Source organism: Magnolia sinica, chromosome 13 (genome assembly GCF_029962835.1).
Source record: "Magnolia sinica isolate HGM2019 chromosome 13, MsV1, whole genome shotgun sequence".
In the NCBI taxonomy this organism is placed as follows: domain Eukaryota; kingdom Viridiplantae; phylum Streptophyta; class Magnoliopsida; order Magnoliales; family Magnoliaceae; genus Magnolia; species Magnolia sinica.
This window is the reverse complement of record NC_080585.1, coordinates 33275443-33297239: the sequence shown is the minus strand read 5'-3', so window position 1 is coordinate 33297239 and position 21797 is coordinate 33275443. Positions and strand designations below refer to the sequence as shown.

General features: G+C 38.2%; 1 protein-coding gene across 5 annotated transcripts in view; it reads left to right on the top strand.

The window, feature by feature from the left end:
- LOC131223505 (uncharacterized) overlaps positions 1–21797 on the top strand; it is an 86475-nt gene that overhangs the window by 24853 nt on the left and 39825 nt on the right. The window contains exons 2-7 of one of the 5 annotated variants that reach the window (XM_058218939.1): positions 3430–3571; positions 5683–5830; positions 5915–5990; positions 6369–6480; positions 6671–6762; positions 9274–9758. In XM_058218939.1, coding sequence (XP_058074922.1) covers positions 3430–3571; positions 5683–5830; positions 5915–5990; positions 6369–6480; positions 6671–6762; positions 9274–9318 — 615 coding nt within the window. In that variant the 3' untranslated portion in view covers positions 9319–9758. Of the gene's footprint in view, positions 1–2221; positions 2296–3429; positions 3572–5682; positions 5831–5914; positions 5991–6368; positions 6481–6670; positions 6763–7268; positions 7571–9273; positions 9759–21797 lie in introns of those variants that run through there. The other 4 variants (XM_058218940.1, XM_058218941.1, XM_058218942.1 and 1 more) reach the window with 4 other exon arrangements.

The following is a 21797-nucleotide window of genomic DNA, read 5'->3' as shown; positions in this document are numbered from 1 at the left end:
TCATAGTCTACCTCCAGCGCTTCTCTCCCCTTCCTATTTTCTCTTTCCGCCTTCTTGCCCAACTCCTCGATGGTTGCCAGGATCTTGAGAACGTATGTTTGACGGAAGAATATTGGTAATCCATCGTTACCTCATGACCACCCTCGGCTATTCCAAATCAAAGTATACCAAGGTATTCCATAACGGTAACAGTGGCTGTAACTGCCACCGCCGTTACCATTATGATATGGGCCGTAATTGTCATTATGGCATTTTTTTTTTTGAAAAAAAATTGTTTTGGCCCCATTACGGGCCTTTTTGTTTGGTAATGGCTGTTATTGCCGCTTTGGCCTTATAACATGTTATGGTTACCATTGTCGGTTGTTACGTAACCGTGTTGGCATACCATGAGGTATACCCTTCAACTCTTCTTCAATGGATCGTCCTATTGCTTTAATGCAACGGGAAGATGTCATGAATTACTCATCCAATTACCAATTTTGTTTCATGTCACTCACTTTCACCTTCATATTGTGCGTTTCTTTCCAAGCTTTCCTCTGTTTCTGTTTCTAGTCTTAGATAGGCCCTCTCTCATTCAGAGTGGAAAAGTTCCATGTTGGGAGAAATGTAGACCTTTAGGAAAAAAAACTGATGTGGGATATAGTTCAGTTACCTCCAAAGAAGAAAGTGGCTAGACTTAGATGTAAGTGAGTCTTCACTCTTCACAACTAAGCATAAGCCTAATGGAGAAGTGGTTTGCTATACGGCTTGGCTTATGGTCAAAGGCTTTACTTAGAACTGTTGTCTAGATTTCCATGAGATCTTTGCTCCTGTTGCTAAGTTGAATTCCGTGCAAGTCTTGCACTCCTTAGCTGCCAATATCTTTTGGTTTCTTTATCAACTCGATGTTAAAAATGCCTTCGTGCATGAGGATCTTCAAGGAATGTGTATATGGCTCCTCCTCCCAGTTCCTCCTTGCTGTCAAAAGAGGTTCTGTTGTTTGTGTCGAAAAATTATCTATGGTTTGAAGTAATCTCTTAGAGTGTGGTTTGAGCGCTTTAGTCATACCATACTAAAGTTTGGATATACTGGAAGTCATGCTAATCATACTCAGTGTTCGAAGTATCGCTATCGCTACAAGTTTTGCTGGTCGGGGATACAGAAACAATATCGATATCACCAATAATATCGCTGATAACTGGAAATGCAGGGAAACATAGAAAAAATGGTGAAATTTTCAGTGAAACATCAAGAGATGCTAAAATACACATTTTTGCATATTTAGGAATAAAAAAATTGCAAAAAGAATTTATGCACAATAAGTTTCCATTTAATGGGGGCCTAAAAGCATGTTCTGTCGTAAAAAGCAGTCTAACCATCCCATTCATCCCATCTAACCATCCATCCAACCTTCCATCCAAACATCCATCGATATTGTAAAATGTTAACAACTCATGATATTTTGCCAAGAAATCATCAACAACCAAAAAGGAAGTGAAAGATTGTGGTTTCGATATTGCGCATGTTGAAATAACGATAATATTGAGATATTATCAATATTATTAGTGACAAATTGAACACTGAAGACAACCATGCTCATAAAAAGATTTGAAATAGAAAATTTTTTGATAAACAATTTATTTATTATTATTATTTTTTGTGATATCTCTTTGTTGGCAATATTATTGAAATATCGTTGATACACTTGTGATACAAGCGTCACCTAGAATTTACACAGTTGAAAATATTGGCGATATCGATACATTGGTGATATAAGCGACACCTTGAATTTACACAATTGGAAATATTGGTGATATTGACATGTTGGCGATACTTAATGATACATTGCTTAGACCTGAAATTTTTTATACTACCAGTGTTATCGGTATCGCTACCAGTGTTATCAGTATCACCAAGCTGGAGATGACGATAATATTGGAGATATTTTGATAATATTGGAGATAATAAAAACAATGATTATGCTCTCCATCAAGTGTGCTGTGGGCCTCTCTATTGTGGTCATCTATGTTGATGATATTATTGTTACCGGCAATGTTGTTAAAATCGTTTTTGTCTTGCATATCATAATAGGGGTCGAGTCGTATTAAATCGTAAATCATAATTTTCACTTTCTTCTTCTCCTTCTTCATCCCATCTTCTTGTTTTTCTCTTTCTTTTCTCCTTTCTACTGTATCAAATACAACTGATACCTACTGGATTTCCATTGCCTCAATCAAATTTTCGTCGTATCACTTTCAGTGCGAAACAGGTAGGAGTAGCTGGTAGTTTGTTGGTTGGAGCGGCTGAATCTCCTCAGTTTGGCTATAGTCTTTTATCACCTTTTTGCTGTTCTCTTGTGGAGTTATTTTCCTATCATGTTAGTATATTATCCTCTATAGATTAAAGACCTTACATATGCTTCTGCATGGTTTTGTACCCAGTTACCAGAGATTTGATGATATTTTCTTTAAGATGTAAAAAAGTTACATGATAGTGGAATGGCTAAACAGGATTCATGTAGCTGAACCCGATTAGTTGGGATAAAGCTTAGATAATGATGATGATGATGATTTTCTTTAGGATAAGGTTTTCATTCCTCTTGACAACTGGTTCATGTATAATGTCATGTCTCGCCAACTTATCATCCTTTTTGCCTTGAAAATACCCTTCTATTTCCTATGAGAGTTTAATTTTATATCTAACGCTGGATCGATTTGCATATTACATATAGCATGTATTCAGTAACCATTCAGAATATTACCCTCCCTACGTTTGTCTGGTGTCATTGATTGTCAATCTTAGTTAGATAAACAATAAAATATTTTATGGATACATGTGGGCAGAGTGCAAGTAGTCAGCTGAGTGTTTTTTTTTTTTTTTGTAATTCTCTTTATGCTTTTGAAATTTATATATTTTGTATTTTCCCTATACATGTTTTCATTTTCTTATAGGTACCATTGATGCAAAGAGAAAAATTTGCTGCTGCGGGAGAATGTGATGTTTCATAGGCATGCATGCAGAAATTGTAATGTTGCATACAGTTAACTGAATTAAACCATGCAAATCGTAATGGGCCAATAACAAAAATTTCACGGAACTGATGTCTTACCTGGCCGGACGGTAACTTCTAAATATATGGTTGAAATCTAAATATTTAATTTTCTAAATTCAGTTGACAAATGTGTATCAGTCAGAGGATATGGTCGTCCAACCAGTCTGATTTGGGAATGGATATGACCCATCTGCAGTGGATCCTGCGATTCACATGGTTTAATTTGAGTTGCATATATGCCATATCTCCAACTGCTGGGTTCATGCTTATGGCTGTCATACTCTGCCAGCATTTCAAATACTCCCCTGATGCAATTCTTTATTGATATACTTTTTGGTTGAATTATCTCTGGTGCTCATTGTCCTGTTAAATTCTGAGGATTGTCTTCTGCATGACAGGCTATCAGCGACAATGATGTCCGTAACATTGTCTTATCTTACCTTGTGCACAATTGCTTCAAAGAGACTGCAGAGACATTTATTGCCTGTAGCGGGATGAAGCAGCCAACTGATTATCCTGTGGACATGGACAAAAGAAAACGTGAGTGTTATTTTTTATAACTTGGACACAAGCCCATATAGGCGTCAGACAGATGTGCTGGACAAGGAAATCCTGGAGAACCTGAGAGGAGTAATCAAGGACATCTGGATATGCAAAAGCTTTTTTATTTTTATTTTTATTACATACAGGGATACTTGAACAATTGATAAGAAATCTGGTTTTCCTGGTTGGCCGTGTGGCTGGCATGTGTCTGACCCTGGATGCATTACATCAAGACCTTTTGTAAGCCCACACACGTGTAGAACACAGCCCATCTACATTTCTCCACATGTGCCAACATGGAAAATTGGAATGAGATCCAAGCTGTCCATCAGGTGTTTTTCAGTGGGTAGATGCTTTCCCAAAATAAGGACAGTCCATTTATTAGGTTACCCAAAGTTTATGCAACAAATGCACAGATAACAAAAGTTGGCCAAATTTTTTGATCGTTCATTATTTTTATTAGAAAAAGAAAAAAGGAAAAAAAAGGTTTAGTGATCCTGTGGACAGGATTGATGAGAAGTCATTACCTTCCACCCTGAGCCGGGCTAGTCACTGATGCTAAGGATTGACTCTATATCTTCCATTTTGTAACCCTTGAACAATGGAAACCCAAGAACTTTGCCCTCTGAAATGCCATGACACCTGATTGCACTTTGTTGTTAAAACTTGAAAGTCCTATTATTTTGCTCCTTTCATATAGACCGAAGTGTTGCTAGGATCACTAAACACCACTAGATAGCTTTCCTTTCTCAAATGTTATACCCTCCAGGCCTGGAATAGATTTGAAACCAACTTTAGCATAACCCAATGCATCCCAATGATCCCAAGAACTCTCCTCCATATAACTGAGGAAAATTCACAGTGGATGATGATGTGAGTAACCGATTCTCTGCTTTTTGGTATAAGATGCAACCATTTGTGAAAACCATCTCTCTTTTCCAGAGTTGATCAATAGTGAGAAATTTTCCTTTTGCAACTAACCATCCAAAAAAAAAAAAAAAAAAACCCCACCTTTCTTGGCACCCCGGGGAATTGCCAATTTTGTGCATTTGACTGGTCATTGCTTTCCCTAACCTCCCTATTGATTTCGTGATAGAAAGCCTTCCTATGAAGGTCCCATTATAATCCAACTCCCATCTCCACATATCCTCTTCTCCGAGACAGAAACAACATTTTTGATCTTTCTTGTAATATGACAAACTCCTCAATTTCTGTTTTTGCATTAGGTTCCTGCGAAAACAAGAATTCCATGTAAATGCACCTCTCTCTAACTTAAAACAATCTGATATCTTTAACCCCCTGTTGAAGGCGATCATGTATAAGTTACAGAAATGTGCTGCAAACACTCTCCTGACACCATGTATCTTTCCAAAACCTTATTCTGCACCTTCCCTAGGACAGGAAATTCCTTCCTACCTTTCATTACTTCCACAAACCTAATGCCCTGTATGAGGATTACCTGGTAAACCACCCTCCTTCCTGCATGCCATACATTACGACAATTACTTGTCTCATACAAAGAGTTATCTTGGTTGCCAAACCTCCACAACCACTTGCCAATGAGTGCCCAATTCATGATTGTTAATCTTTTATGCCTTTATGACCATCTTGCTGAGGATTGGACTTCCGTTGAATTCACCAAATGATAGGTATTTTGATCAATGGCATGAAGTAAACCAGCATATTTGAGAGATTTTCCTTTCTTAATAAGAGTGATTCTACCTCCTAATGATGGGTTTTTGCTTTTCCACTCTGGCAGTACTGTATCATTGAATCTCATAACCTCTTGGCCCACTTGATGAGCTGACCAGCTTATTTTCAGCCCAATCTTGTTGGCATGTTTGGACCAAACTTGATGGATTTTTTATTTTTATTTTTATTTATTTTTATTTATTTTTGATCTTTTACCCATGTGCAAGGGTGGCACATATGGTGACATTTAGATTCGCTGCCGTACATGTGTGTGGCTTATTAAGCCTCATTACCACACATGAATTTTTGAAAAGAAAAAAAATGTATCCTTAAACAGCAATATAATATCCTTACATGGTTTTAAAATAGGTAAGGATTTATTTACTAATTGTATGCTTTCTTTGATGACATATTAGCAATTTTCCATTTTGCATTGGAGGGGAATGCTCTCAAGGCTATAGAACTGACTGAAGAGCTAGCGCATGACTTGCTGGTGAAAAACAAGGACCTGCATTTTGATCTCTTGAGCCTTCATTTTGTTGAGCTCGTCTGCTCTAGAAAATGGTGAGAGAATCATCAGAGTACCCTTGATGAATTATACTCTTGCCCTTTTATGGAAAGCAATATTCACCTTAACTTTCATGGCAGCACAGAAGCTCTGGAGTTTGCTCAGACCAAGTTGACACCATTTGGTAATGTCGACAAATATGTCAAGAAGCTGGAAGTATGTCTTTTACCAATATTCTCTCTTCCAAGTTTCTAGCTATCTTCTTTTAGTTTACCACTAACCAGCATATGGGTGTGTCCAATATATGGGAATTGATTTCTACACCCCACTCTCATTTATAGCAGCATCCTTTCCTTGAGTAATACAAGACTATAACTTTGTACTGTTCTGTTACCAAAGTGGAAGTATGGTTGCTGCTATCACCAAGGGTGGCTAAAAGCAGTGGCTATGGTTCTGTGCATGTACCCGGAACAAATGGGTGTACATATACGGTGTACATGTAGATTATACATGCATACATACCCTCATTCTCTTTTACATGGTCAAAAGTAGTTATAGGCTTGTGGAATTGAAGTGAGGTCACTGCTGCTGCAGGAACTTATGGCTCTGCTAGCATATGAGGAGCCAGAAAAGTCTCCAATGTTTCATCTGTTAAGCATGGAGTATAGGCAGAGTGTTGCAGATAATCTGAATCGAGCAATTCTTGGTACCTTTACTTACATTCCAACCCATATCCTTCACTGCATTTGGAGTTTGCTTCCTTTTTCTTTTCCAGGCTGCTATCCAATTAATCATTTTTCCTTCCCAAGATCATTTTCTTTCCTTGTTGCTTCCCTGAGTTAATAATCTTATCATCAGTGCTTAAGCCTTTACCCCTCTCCCTTCTGTGATGCCAGCGCATGCTAATTTGCCTAGTCATTCATCGATGGAAAGGCTGATACAACAGACCACAGTGGTTAGACAATGCTTACATCAAGAGCTTGGCAAGGTAGTATTTGATTTTGGTTTTTTTCCTTTGGAATTTGTTGAGGCGGCTTCTTTTTAACGAGTTCCATGATCCTCAACTCAAGGTTATGCATTATCCTATGCTTTTCACTTTGTACCAGTGGAGTTCATGTTTCATTGATCCAGACCATCTGATGGATCCCGCTCTCAGTGTAGCATGCCCCTATCCTCCCAGAATGGGATATCCTAGCCATCCAATAGTTGGCCTTTATTCTGTTGAGTGTGACCAGCTGTATTTCTTTTCTTAACCGTATATTGGCAGGCTACAATCAAAGGTTTAGGAACTTAGGATGCCCCATTAAGTAAACATCAGAGGGAATGCCCAATCTGTGGTAGAGTCCATTCAATCAATCGTCTGGATTGCTGAACGATGGATGTATTGTGCAAACTGAAAACCCAAGGATACCATGCATATACATGGGCCACTGATCATATAATTCTTGTTTTTGATACCGGCTGTTTGTTTGATCTGTGTGGCTTACATAACAGCAGTAAGGATACCTGGTCACATGCAATATTTAAAGATTGATAGTATCGGTATCGCCGGTCGGCAACACAAGATACTGGGGAGTTCTCTAAAATCAAGAGTTTTATTGTAGAATGGACCCCACAAGTTCACGTGGGATTGAAAAATTCCCTTTGTATCACAATAAATATTGCATGTATTGGCTGGTATATCGCGACATGTATTGGTATTGGGATGTACTGCAGAAAACTTTTTATAGAATGTATTGTATCATCTTGGAAAAATGGGCTGAGTTGTAAGCCTTTGTGGGCTGCTGGTTAGTTTTTGTCCTTGTTTTTTTCAGGCTTCGGCCTTTCTAATAAATTTTTTTTTTTTCTCATTGCTTCAAAAAAAATAAATAAAAATAAATCAGTACATGTGATAATATTGCATATATCAATGATTCGGTATTGGGATATACTGCAGACAACTCTTTATAGAATGTATTGTATCATTAGTACATGAGATAATATTGCATGTATCAACAATGCAGATTGAAAATCCTTTGGAATTCAGGAAAAAATGTTAAAAATTGAGAAAAATCCATTTTTCCTTCAAAATCTCTCTTTTTTTTTTTTTTTTTGTGTTGGGGGATAATGTTCACACTGAGACAAGATTTTGGTGGAGAAATTGTGACCCAAGAGTGGAAACTGGCTGGAAACACTTGGTGAGAACAATTGGATTAAATTAAGATTTTTTTTTGGGTACAAATTAGGAAGCAAATTGATTAACACACACACACACACACACACACACACACACATATATATATATATATATATATTTGGATGACTTTCATGCATTGAAAAAATTGTTCCACTTTCACCCTTTTAAATTGCAAATATACGTGGAGAAATCATGTATGAGTGTACTATGATCTACAGATTGGCCACACTCTTTCGTTTTGTTTTTTAATGTATTACTTGTATGGATAGTTTAATGATTTTAACTCATTCTGGATAAATAATTGCATCACTGCTGTTAGACAACACAGTTTAGGCCACATACAATGTAAACTTATTGTGCATACTTGTTTTTGTAGTGTTTTGAGTTCCAAGTGTGTAATCATGTCTCTTTTAATATCTCTTGAAGTTCCATTGAAAAGGTCCGTCACTATCCCAGACAATGATACATTGATATATTTCTGCGTCCAAAGGGTGTGATACGGGCATAAAACACTGTCACATGTTTCTAACGTGTTTTCAATTAATGTTTATGTCCAATTTGTACTTAAAAAAAAAGCTTTTATCATCCATTTTTCATTGTGCATGCATACCACAAACAAGATTTTGTCTTTCATGTCAAACAAGAAATAGATATCTTGAGAAATGATGTAGTGCTATCAAGATTATCTGACTTAAGCCACGAAGCATTAATATCCTTAAATGTGGTAGACATGTACAAGGTTGCCTTTCATCTATTTGGCCCTGCTGCGGATGGGGTAAAGAATCACATCAATTGGTGATCCTGGTCCATGATAGATTCTTGCAGACTACAAATGGACTGTAAGGAAAAGGCTAAGCAATGGTTGACTTCATTGGTAAAATCCTTATCGATGGCTACAATCATATGCTGGTGTTATTTTTATTGTGAGGTCTAGGGTCTGTACAAGATAGGGCACAATGGATGAATAGTCCAGATCTTGTGCATATGTACCCCATGCCTAGGAAGTAGGAATTAAGTGCTTGATAACTGATGCTTAGGTACTAGCATTTAGCACTGGATAATTTTTTAAACATCAATTTGGGAGGAAAAGATGGAGATTTGAGTAAGTTGGATCAACCAATCAGCTGGTTGATCTGCAGTGGTTTGAATAGGGCATTTCTAAAGATTTTATTTTATTTTATTTTTTTATAAAAGGTACTCTTTTTTTTTTTTCTTCTAAAGATTGGCATTTCTAAAGATTGGTAGGACTTATGGAAGTAATTATTGTGAATGGCCTTAGGGGGGCAGATGGTACTTCATACTCTTTATCTTGTGAATTGGCAGGATGGGCCTCCACCATTTTCTTTGAAAGCTTTCCTCAACAGCTAAATGATGATGGTGTTTGAACTTACTGCCAACAGGCAGTTCCAGGTTGTTCCATTCTCCTGGTCTGCTTGGGCTATCTACATGGTTTGTGGTGTAAGCTTCTGTCATGGGAGAATAGTTCTCGAGGGCCTGCAATGTGTAAAGGCTAGCTGGGTAGGCCATGTATGTGTTCATTTCTTCTTGTCATTTGGTCAGGTGTGCCTTGTCCTTCACTGGCCAAATGAATGTGTTTAGTAATGTTGTTTAAGTTAGGTCGTCGTTGTTGTTGTTGATGATGACGATGATGATGCTGACGCTGCTTGTATTGTCAGGTTTCGGTCTGCCACAACCGAAACATACGGTATATTAAGAGAGAAGTAGCAACTTCACTGTTTTAGATGAAACATACCATAATTTGATTAATTATCCTTTAATTAAACAAAAGAGGAACATTTCATATTTTATTTACTTTGTTTTCTTTCTTTTCTTCCTAGAGATACAAATCCCAAATCAACCATTTAATTCAAGCATGGCAAATGAGGCTACGGAGTTCTGTAGCGCCATAAGGTAGAGAAAGAAGGGCGAGACTGGTATGTTAGTTTCACACCATTTAAAAATGGTGGCGCAACGTACATATGGCATAGTTGTATTGCAATCTGGACCATGCAAATCAATGATGTAACTGTGGATGGATTGTAACAAAACCATCGCGCTGATGAGATCGTAAGCCATCTTATTTTTCATTTGAATTTGGATCACTCACTAATTTACTTAACCATTCATTTGTTAGCCATTGATTAGATGATTAGGATTGTTTGATCAGTGTCATTTTAGTTATATGCTCCATCCACAATGGGAGGCACAATCTGCATGGTCTTAATAGCATTACATCAGTGCCACATACAATATTGGATGAGTCACCACCAATTTTTTAAATGTTGCAAAACTAAAATAAGAGCCTAGCCGAGAAAAATGCCCCCACAATCAGACAAGAACAATTCCTTGTTGGCTCTTATTGCTTTTTGTATTTCATATCCATATTTTAGGTTTACTTGATTATCTGATTTTAGAAAAAGTTGTAGGGCAAGTTAATCCACCGGCAATACCTCCTCCTAATCATGCTACGGTTGATCACGGGTTTGTGTGGGCTAATTTATGCATCCCCAACACTAAATGGTTGTGTGGGTGCTTGACCAGTCAACTTCTGTGTGAGATTTTTCTAGTCATATGCCTCAGCTAGGAAATCCTTTTCTTCTCTATTTTTACTAAACATCTTTTTTCTTTTCATCTCCCTGCCATTTCTTTGAAATTGTAGTTCTCATCCATTTTTCTTTTGCCAAACCAAAGACCATTCAATGCTGATTTATTTATTTATTTTCTATCTTTTCTTCTTTTAGATTTGGTTGTAGTCTATGCTCTACGCATAATGCAGACACATTAGCTATTGAATGACAAAAAATGTAAGTTCTGCTTTGGAGGCCCACAATTCCAATAATTGATAATTTTTCTAATACTAACTGATAATGGGTCTTGGTAATCCTCTATTTTCATTAAGCACCGTTAGTTTCTAGTAAAAGAATTCTCATGTTTGTTGGGATTGCATTGGGATGCACAGCTGATTTAGAATTGTGAACCATTAATTCAATCAAAGATAAGATAAGATTCGAGTAGCACGTTTCATTATTCATTGCTGTAATATTTGAGGTCCAAAAAACCAATTGAACATGTAGCTGATAAACTCCATTATCAATAACAATATGATGTGTTCCATTCTTCGACAGAAGTGTTTATGTTTTCATCTTTTTTCTTCTTATTTTAATTTATTTACCACAAAATAACAGAGAAATAAATGATTTTGAAAATTCTGAAATGTGTCATAAATATGTATAACAATAAAAAGTTACATATATATAAATTATCAGTCATTCCTCAAGGCTCAACTGCTCAAGAGAGCAGGTACACTCTAATAACAAACAAGAAGATTTCAGTTCTTTAACGTAAGTATGCCCTCTATTAATTATTTCCTCAGACATCCAGTGTCCTCTAAACAGCTTTTCTTTTTTCTTTTTATTTCTTTTTAATTTTTTTACACGCGCTCACACCCACACACACTCACACCTCTGGAATTTCAACACAATGGGTACTTGAACCCATGACCTTGTGATGAAACTCTTGTGAGTCTACCACTGAGGCATGAGTAAGGACCCCACCTTTACCTCCTTCCAACATCTGATCATTGTATCCACATCAATATTATAGTTTTTGGGAAACACGGAGCAGAGCAAGAAGCCTGGTTTCAACTCAATAGGAAAATGATCATAGCTGACTTTGATAGACTAACATGCTGTCCTCCATGGCATTCCTTTGATTTCGCTTTGGGCAGACGTTTTCAACTGTCATAGTGTATTATTTCACACATTGTGATTGTGTACACATCTCAATACCCTTCCATGTATTATAATCACAAGCGAAAGGCTGCCGTATTCTTTGACAACCTCCCTTGCCTATGGAGCGCAAGGTAGGGTCGTCGCCCGCTTTAGTTTTTAATAGCTTCAACGATTCATCGTTTTAGAGCACATCCACCTTGATGTTAATTAGGGATGGTGCCATCTTGACACTCTTAAAGCTTCCCTTTATTTCAGTGCTTGACGGTAATATCCGCCTTCTCTTTTGCCTGCTTGCTTATATCATAATGTCAAATCAGATATGGGCAACATAAACATCGCTTGCTTTCTCCTGCTTCCATGTGAACATCTTGTTCTAGCCACGATCCAACTTCTTCACTTTCTTCTTCATCAGCAGTAGCCCATGCCAACCAATCTTTACCCTAATGGAGTGCATGGACGCTTCTCAATTTTGATGAGAATTGAAAAACCACTGCTTCCATTGCCCATTCAATAACAAGTAGCATCGTAAGTCAGTCACTGTAAGAAAATTATGCTGAACGAATGATTGAGACCATTACTATTTGTGGGGTCTGGATCCACGTTCAACTCTAAGAATCAATGGTCAAGTTATTGAAACACGAATATGGGACAATAGCTTGTTTCTAGCATAAGTGAGAATATTAACAGTTTGAACCATGAAATCATCTCATCATGTGGATGCTAGTGGGCAACGACACATGCAACCGGCAAAACAAACTCCAACATACTTCAGGAAAATATTTAGTGCTCCTACTGCCACATCTCTGTCCATTGAGTATGGGTGAGAATTCCTAAGCATGTTTCTTTACTAACAAAATGTATGGAGGGAATCAAAGATTCAAATGTGCATATGATACGCATCCACCAGAAATGGGTTGTGGGAGATATTAGTACACATGAGATTTTCTAGCAAAGAAAAAACGTGAGCAGTGCTATGTGATAAATGGATCTTGTCCATCTTGGATTGGTCAAAATACCAAATGTTTCTTCACATGAAAAGCCAAGTTGTTATATATATATATATATATATATATAGAGAGAGAGAGAGAGAGAGAGAGAGAGAGAGAGAGAGAGAGAGAGAGAGAGAGAGAGATCATGAGGTATCATATAATGTTCGGGCTGAGTGATTGTATGGTATGTCTAGGCTTTTAATTTTTACAAGTAGGCCCATGGTTTCATCATTCAAAATGTTGATAAGATGGGACTCAATGTAGATGGCCCATGCACCAAAAATCCCTCCATTGGAAATCCTAATAATAGAATTTTAGCCTCTCATTGGTTGAGTGAGAACTTTTGGCCACCTATTATTGATGGGTTTATGAATCTCCATCGGTGTGATTTTTGGAGTACAAATGTAACATATATTTCAATTGTTTGAAACTTTAAGAGTTAAAATCACATTCTCACTTTTCAAGTGTAAAATTTCGTCCCACAATGGAAAGAGAGGAGTGCATCATAAATCATACTTTGTTAACAAGTATTATTGTAACAAATACGTAGAAGAAACCAACAGATAGAGCTGTCTCAGAAATTATCATACATTATTTTTCCAGGAAAATCATATGTAGAATATTTGATCCAAAAGTTGGGACCATCTACTATGTGGGTGGGTTACACGTGTACGTTGAATCATGCCATTGGCCGTACATTGATTTTGATGTTGTGTCCAACTCGATGAGTGGACCGGTCTAGTTTACATATCAGTTGATGATCAAGACATGGCCTATTACCTATTAGTTGATGATCAAGATATGTCCTTATCGGAGAACCAAAGGTCATGTTTAGGTAGTGACAACTCATTTTGATTAGATAGTTATTTGATACCCTAGTAAGATTGATGGTTAGTGTGTAGACACTTGGAAACTATACAGATGGAATACTTTGAATTTACCCGTTCAAATTGTGGGGCCTGTGGCACACCTACGTAAACCAATGAGATGTCGCTACGTGTCAATAGTATGAGCTAAATAATGGACAAAATCTTACTCATATACCGAGTATACTGTTTACGCTTGGCCTTGCCCGGCCAGATCAAACGATCTAAAAGATGTCATATGGCAACAATGTTGTGTAGTGCAGATTAACTTCAAGAGGAGTTTGATACATGTACATGAGAGAGCATTACATGTTAGAGTTCTATCAAAAGCATTCTCCGCAAAAGTAAGAGTCTCTCTTTCTCAGCATTAAATGCCAAAATCTTATCAATGTATATTTCTATCTAACATTAAATGTTAGGGTCATGTTAAAAGCACCATCTACGGATGTCAAAGCCAAGTAACATAAGGACGCCAACAACCTTTCTATGTGGGTGTCCATTGACAGAAAACTCTACCCAACGCACGGTTTGAAGAAGCGAGAGTTTCTCTCTTATACACATAGCCATATGCAATAGCCTATGATGTTGTGAAATAATCAATGTGATTTATATAGCCGATTGTGTAAATCCTTCACGATATCGAAGAGTAAACAAGGCCACCGACTCCTAAAAGCTAATAAAAGTAGCAATTAACAAAAAGCTCCGGACCCACATTAAACATTTATCTTTACTTTTATCCTAGCATAGCATTGCATAGTTTGATCATAAATTGTTACCATCTAGCATTATTGCTATAGTACCGTAGAATAGATTAAATATCCATAACCCTATGTTGTTGAATCCCGATCAACTAAGTTCTTACTTAGAATATCATTTTTCTGGTCACATCCTGCAAACCATCTTCCTCCATCATTTGTTCTTACAGACAAATCATGTATTTATCATTGTTGGTGTTTATGCGTTATTTTGTCGATTGTTATGACCATATTCATATATTAATAAAATTGATATTATTTTAGCTATTTTAGTTTAATCGTTCATCTTTATTCCTTTAAAAAATACATTGAATGCTAGTAGTGGTGAAAGAAAAGTACTTATGAAAAGAATCCATAAGGAAGGACTAACCCCTATCCTTTTGCAAATCATCTTATTGCTGATTACAACAGGTGGCTGACTCGATAGTTAAATTTTTGAATCCGGTCCAACGTATTTGTTTCGGTACAGTGGTCACCAGGGTTCAATCAAATATCGAGTCGACTAGAATCTGGCATGCTTGCACATTGTACACACACCCAAATCTGAATACAGGTCCTCGAACACATGTGTGGCCTTGTGTTTGATTGAATTATGCAAACAAGACCTAAATTATATGATTGGTTAGATGATTCTAAATTATGATTAATGGACATTTTCTTCTTCTTTTTTTTTTTTTGGAAGGGGGGAGCTTCTTTGTAGACACCTCACCATTAGCCACACCCCACTTGGGAATCGATACCAAGACCTCAATGTTAAAACGAGGTTATCTTCACTTAGTGTACCACAATCATTTCCTTGTTGAATTCATACCATTGACTATTTTTCATCTGAAGCATTCATTAAATGTCTACCAATCCCTTGGTTAGAAAAGAAAATAAGTGTAACTTCTAATCTATGGCCCATAGCCATGTTTCAGGTGTAGAATATATTTGTGCCTGCATGCCAACCACCACACTTTGTTGAAAAATCAAAGCTTCTCTCTTAAAGCTTATGGATATCGAGGAATTGTGAAAAGGGCTCCACACATGCTCACTCATTAGAAATTGTTGATAACTGAAATCTAAATAAGAAAAATTTCAAAGCATCATAAATCCCTTTATTAGATTAAGAGAGAAATTGGAGTAGCATTGGGCTAAAATGGTCTATGATAAGCAAGAAAGAAATTATAGTATCTTGTATACTGGCCAAACGAAAAAGATTACAACAAAAGAGAATGAAAGACAAGATAGCAGCTCACATCTCGGATTAGGACAAAAGAGAAAGATACACACTAAAATGGCCACATCCCGAAAGCCCATATGCTAGCCTAGTGAGAAAAAGCTCCCACTCGAGCCAGGGAAAAGCAAAACATAGGAAGCCTACAAGAGTAATCCTTAAACTGGAAGGATTCTCATCCATGGAGAACGCTTAGCATCTCAAGCCAATGGAGAAGACAAATAAGGGGAGTGGATAAAGGAACATAACTAAGATTTTCAATTATTTTCTTCCTTCATGAGTCAATAATTCTTGATATGATACCTAGGCAATTGATATTTGAATTTAAATGGCGAGTGAAGAGCTGCATTTTCCAAGAGGAGTAGTCTGAGTATTGAATAGTAGCAAGCGTCTTCATTATAAACTTCTAATTAACAGATACCTGAGGAGACAACAAAGCAGAGGTTAGAGAAACTAAAAAGTAGAATTCTAATACTCTGGTCCACAATGCTTGCACAACTCTTTATAGATGCAAGCATCCTAAAGGGCTTCTCCAGTGAAGAAAAGGCGCACACAACCAATCCTAGAATCTCAAAGAGTAGCATTATATATACAATCCCCAGCACGGGATTGAAGGGGCTTCACAACCCTGTCTCTGTAGAGTAGAAGGCACCTGAACATGGATGTAAGAGGTGAGGAGGTACCAAGTAACACATAGAGTGTACAAAGACTAATTTGGAATGATTGGGCTGATAATGAAAATAGCCATACTCCTAACATGATGAAGAATCCTTCTTAGAATACTTTCCTTTGAGAGAGATTTCTTGGAAACAATGCAATTACTTCTTTCTCTCTAAACATGCCAAGCAAGAATGATATGGAATCCACAAGAGTGATATAAATCAGTCATATGGAATCCACTTGAGGCTATTACAAATGGAATGAAATTTTAGTTGCACAATAGGCCTTGGGCCTTCAACCACTGTTGAAGAATGCAAAGATTCAAAACTGGCCCCTTGGGTTCGGTTTGTTGGAGCCAATATGACTGTTAGATAATCAATCAAATGTAATATTTGATTGGTGATACATGTAAACTGGGATCCAGTTTTAACTTCCTATGTGTATGCCACGAGTGTATAATTTCTCGGTACCTTGGTATCAGCCGGTCATCTCCATATACATACTCTACCTGTGCATCATCCATGGATACATAAACATTAGCTTAAGTCTGATATGCATTGTATTCCAAACCAAATGATGATAATAATAATAACATAAATGGAAATCAAGAGGCTAACTAAAGCCGCAGGTATATTGGAGACAAACATGCAGCCATATGGGCTATGGTAGTGTGTTAATTTGACATAATGGTCTGGCCATTTCACTCTTCAAGTGGGCCGCAATGTAGAAACAATAAAACTAAAATAGTCTTTGAGGCATCAGAGGAGATTAGAACCTGTAATGAATGTGGCATTAGCATACCAGAGGAAGAAAGAAAGCATGAAGATTAAAAGAGATTGGCTAATTCCACATACACGTGGGAACCATACACAACTGCATGTCTCACAATGTGAGAAATGTGTGACATCCGAACTTTCCATCAAGCGTGCTACACTGGTTAGATATTGTGGCATAAAATCCAAGTCGTTTCACACCTCAGGTGGGCCACGACATTACATAACAAATGGATGGCCAGTTAAAAAAACTCTGTCAATTTACAGTGTACGTTGTGGGACACCTAAAGAGTGAGATTCTCTGACGTTTTAGTAAGATGGATGTTAAGAATTATTTCTAATCTTACGGAAAGCTCCTATCTCAGACGTGTGATTTCTACTTGCAAGTGTTCTCGCAAGTAGATATGTACGGTTCCACACGCCTGTGCAACGAGCGATCCTCAAAGAAAGTGAAAACCTTAAGTCCAACCGGCTGAACTGCAGGTTATGGTCCATCCATCAGAAAAATTCTAACTAAAACCGTTCATGGGACATCCAACCTGTTCAATGGATTGGCCTCACCATGGTTAACATTTTTCAAAAAAATCATCCCTGTCTACCTATTAAGTTGACCACACTTTTATTTTGCATTTTATCAATGGATACATGCTATTATATGTTGTGTGGCTCTCTTGAATAGTGGATAGAGATGATTTTTACAATAATTAATTATCATAATGGGGCCAACCTGTTAGGAGGTTTGGATTTAACAAGAACTCAATAATTTGAAAAGTTATCAATTAGATGGATTGTTAAACTGTGGTCCAACCAGTTGGACACATTATATATACCAATATAATACGATACCTCTTTAAACCGGGAATGGAATTGGGAGCCTCTGTCGTCTCCTTCCCAATCTAACCCCTCCCACCAATTCCTTTCTCCCTCTATCTCTTTAAGCGACGGCACACTGTCGGCCCCACCTTGCAGAGCCTGCACCTTTTTAAGCTTGGGACATCCATACACATAAATTGTTTTCAATGAATGCCAATCCAATTGCGGTGGTGGAACAGCCTCTCCTCCTCCATAGATTCGCACCAATTCCGGTAGAGAGTATAAATTCAGAGTTTCTAGTTTAGGTAGGAGACCCTCATTATCCACCACATCTGAAATGATCTCTTCTACTCCTCCGCAATCATTCACGGTGAGGTTGACGAGATTAGGGAGCCCACCCTTCATCTGAACCGACGAAATAACGGTCTTCTTAAAGAAATGGCACCTCCAAAGCACGAGAGTAGTCAGGTTATGATGGAGATCTTTAAGATTCGAGGTTTTGAGTTTGAAGAACACATCATTGGGCGGTCCATCAAATACATGCTCCATTCCTCCACATCTCCACACTTGTATTTCTTCCAGTGAATTCCAATCCAGTTGCAACAGGGGATCAGCCTCTCCTCCACATATGCGCACCAATTTCGGTAGATTTTTTAATGTTAGAATTCTTAGTTTAGGTAGGAGACCCTCATTATCCACCACATCTGAAATGATCTCCTCCACTCCTTCGCAAGTAAACACTTTGAGTTGGTAAAGGTTAGGGAGCCCACCCTTCATCTGCATCGCCGACACAACGCTCTTCTTCAAGCCATGGCAACCCCAAACATCCAGAGTAGCGAGATTTTGGAGATTCACCACTAACCCCATCGGCCAAATACTTGTCATGCTCGTGAGATCTGAAAGATGTAAGGTTCTGAGTTCGGAGAGCACATCATTGCGTTGCTCCACCGTGGGTGGTCCATCAAATAAATGCTCCATTCCTCCACAATAAAGCACACGGACATAGGTTAAATTATCCATTCCTTGCAATAAAACGGATGGGAATAGATGCTTTAGTTCAGGACATCCATTCACTACCACCTCCTTAAGGTTATGAAATAAAAGGGGGGGAAGGAATCCCTCTTCATACTTAGTGAGGACTTTCTTTAGATTTGGCAGGTATCTCAACTCTAAACTCTGTAGATTACCGAATGCATTTTCAGGAGACTCCTTTGCACTGACAACAAATTCCACATCATCACATTCCTCAACCGTAAGAGATTTCAAACTTGGGAATCCTCCACCGCGATTAAGTGCCTCTTGACCCTTGCAATTTTTTAACTTCAAATGGGTGGTCTGTGGTAAAAGCATTAGAGCCCATTTGGGGATGAGACTACAACCAACAATCTCCATATATCTCAACCCACCATGGTTCAAATGAGGATAATCAGGCCTTGGGCCTATGCGGAAGCGAAACTTCTTCAACTTTGTCGGATGTTTAATCAGAGGATAGTCTTGTGGGAAACGTTCCACTTCCACAATACAGAGATGTAAATTAGATAACTTTTTCAAAGATGTCACTTCACTCAAAGAGGCGTTGCTACTGTTGCTGCTGCTGCTGCTTGCATCTTTTTCTTCAGCCTTCCACTCGTCGAAACTGTTCCACATCTTCAATTCTTCCAAGAGAGTCAACCGTGATATAACACCACTTGGAACAATTTTAAGATTAAAAGTATTTGTTAAATCCAAGCTCCGCAGATTGACCAATTCTCTGATTTCATTTGGCAACTCGCATAACCAATTGTTAAATGACAGATCCAGAAATTCAAGCTGCTTCAGTCCCCCAAGTGCTGACAAACAATTCCCTTCTTCAAACTTGCAGCTCCTCAGACAAAGCACCCGTAGATTCACCAGGTTTGACAGTACTGGTATCCTACTGATAGCTGTTTCGCTTAGATCTAGAACCCGAAGGTCTTTTGTTGCTTCCCAAAACCCACCTTGAATTTCAATCGACTGCTTATTTTCTGGCATCATCAATGTCAGCAATTTAGGACAATGCATCCCTTCCGGCAGTTTATTAATTCCACATCGCCAGAGAGAAATCCTCTGGTATTCCTCCCAACTTTTCCCCCGTGGCAAACCTGTCTGTGGGATTCCCACAAAAGATTTGTAGTCCTTGCATTCGTTTGACGAAATCCAAATGCCAACATCCCTAACAATGTCGTGCATCTTTACATACCCTTCCTCTTCACCTGCTAATAACAAACAAGAAGATATGAGTTTTCCAACCCAAGTATGCCCTCTTTTTTTCGCTTCCTCCAAACTTTCATGGTCAGCTAAAAAGCCTTCACCCTTCCACATATGAATCATCTGGTCCACATGAATATCATAATCTTCAGGAAACAGGCAGCAGAACAAGAACCATGGTTTTAGCTCATCTTTCAAACGAACGTAGCTGAATTTGATAGACTGGTACACTTCTTTCTTTATGTAATCGAAATCTTCTGGTGCTGACATCTTCATCTGTGATAGTGCATTATCCCACACTATAGGATCTTTTTCATTTCTCAATGTCGTTCCTAGTACGATAATTGCAAGTGGAAGTCCAGCACATTCCCTCAAAACCTTCTTTGCCGTGATATGTAAGGAAGAAGAACCTTCAACAACGTCACCAGCTGTCTCTCTGAATAGTTTCCACGATTCCTCTTCTGAGAGCACTTTTACTTCAATGTCAACTTTGCTTTGCATTCTATTGCACACTTCTTTTTCCCGTGTTGTGAATATGATCTTACAACCCGTCTGGCTAGTAGGAGAGGGAATCCCTACATCAACCAAATCAAGCCGCTCCCACAAATCATCCAAGATGATGAGAAATGTCTCCTCTTTCATTAATCTGCTCTTCAGGTCACTTGCTCGCGAGGACGTGGTCCCATCAGGGAGTGCGAAACCCAATCTCTTTGCAATGTCGCCCTGGATCTTCTTGATGTCCACGTCATTTGAAACAGTAACCATTATGACTTTTTTGAATTCTTGTGTCCCTTGCAACTTATTGTTCACATTTTTCACAAGGGTAGTTTTGCCCACACCACCCATGCCCCATACTCCAATTATTTTGGTATTTTCATCACGTAAAGCACTCATGACTTCTTCGAGAGATGATTCTACTGATGGTAGACCCTGGATTGATGGAGCTTCCTCGTTTATGACGGTCGGAAGGGATGAGGGCATTGTCAGTTTCATCTTGTCTTCTTTCCCGTCATCACAGTGCTTATCAATTCTCCCCGTCATCTGTTTCGCCTGCTTGCTTTTACTGTAACGCCATTTCAGATTCAGACAATGTACACGTCCCTTGTTTTCTGCCACTTTTTTCTGTATCGTCTCTGCTTCTTCTATCATTTCGGCAGCTCGTGTTAGCCATCGCCTAACTTGTGGGGTTTCTTCTTCACCATTGGAGCAACCCAAGCTTACTAATTGACTAATGCCCTGCCTCTTGTCCCTCAGATCTTGTACGCGGACTTCCAGATTCTTAACGTTGTCATTAAAATGCATAAGATAGCCCACATGTTCCTTAAGAGGAGCACATGCGCACTTTCCGATCTCGACTGCAGCTGAACCCACTACCTCTGCCATTGCCTATTCAACACAAATAGCATCATAAACAACAAAAATAACAAGAACAAAGAAAAACTGAATTATTTTACAAAATGAGTAGTAATAAAACTTGCTATAGTCAACTAGATTTAACTCAATGACAAGTTAATCATTAAAAAAACTCAGGATTCAGCAACTAGATTGTTTGCCAAACATATTTTAGCTAGTGTCCATTGATTGTGGGCGGGAATCCATGGTCACGTTTCCTTTCTAAAAAAATGTTCTCGTGTAGAAAAATGTAAACGTGCATGTAATCTCCATTGCCTTGTGGAAAGAATGAAAAGTGAGTCGTGTTGTCATTAAAGAGTCAACTCCATTTATGAGAACACATCGCAACTAGTTCCTGAGGCCATTCCCCCTGAAGCGTTTTATAGAAGAAGCTTATGATATAACGTAGTGTACATGGCCCATTAT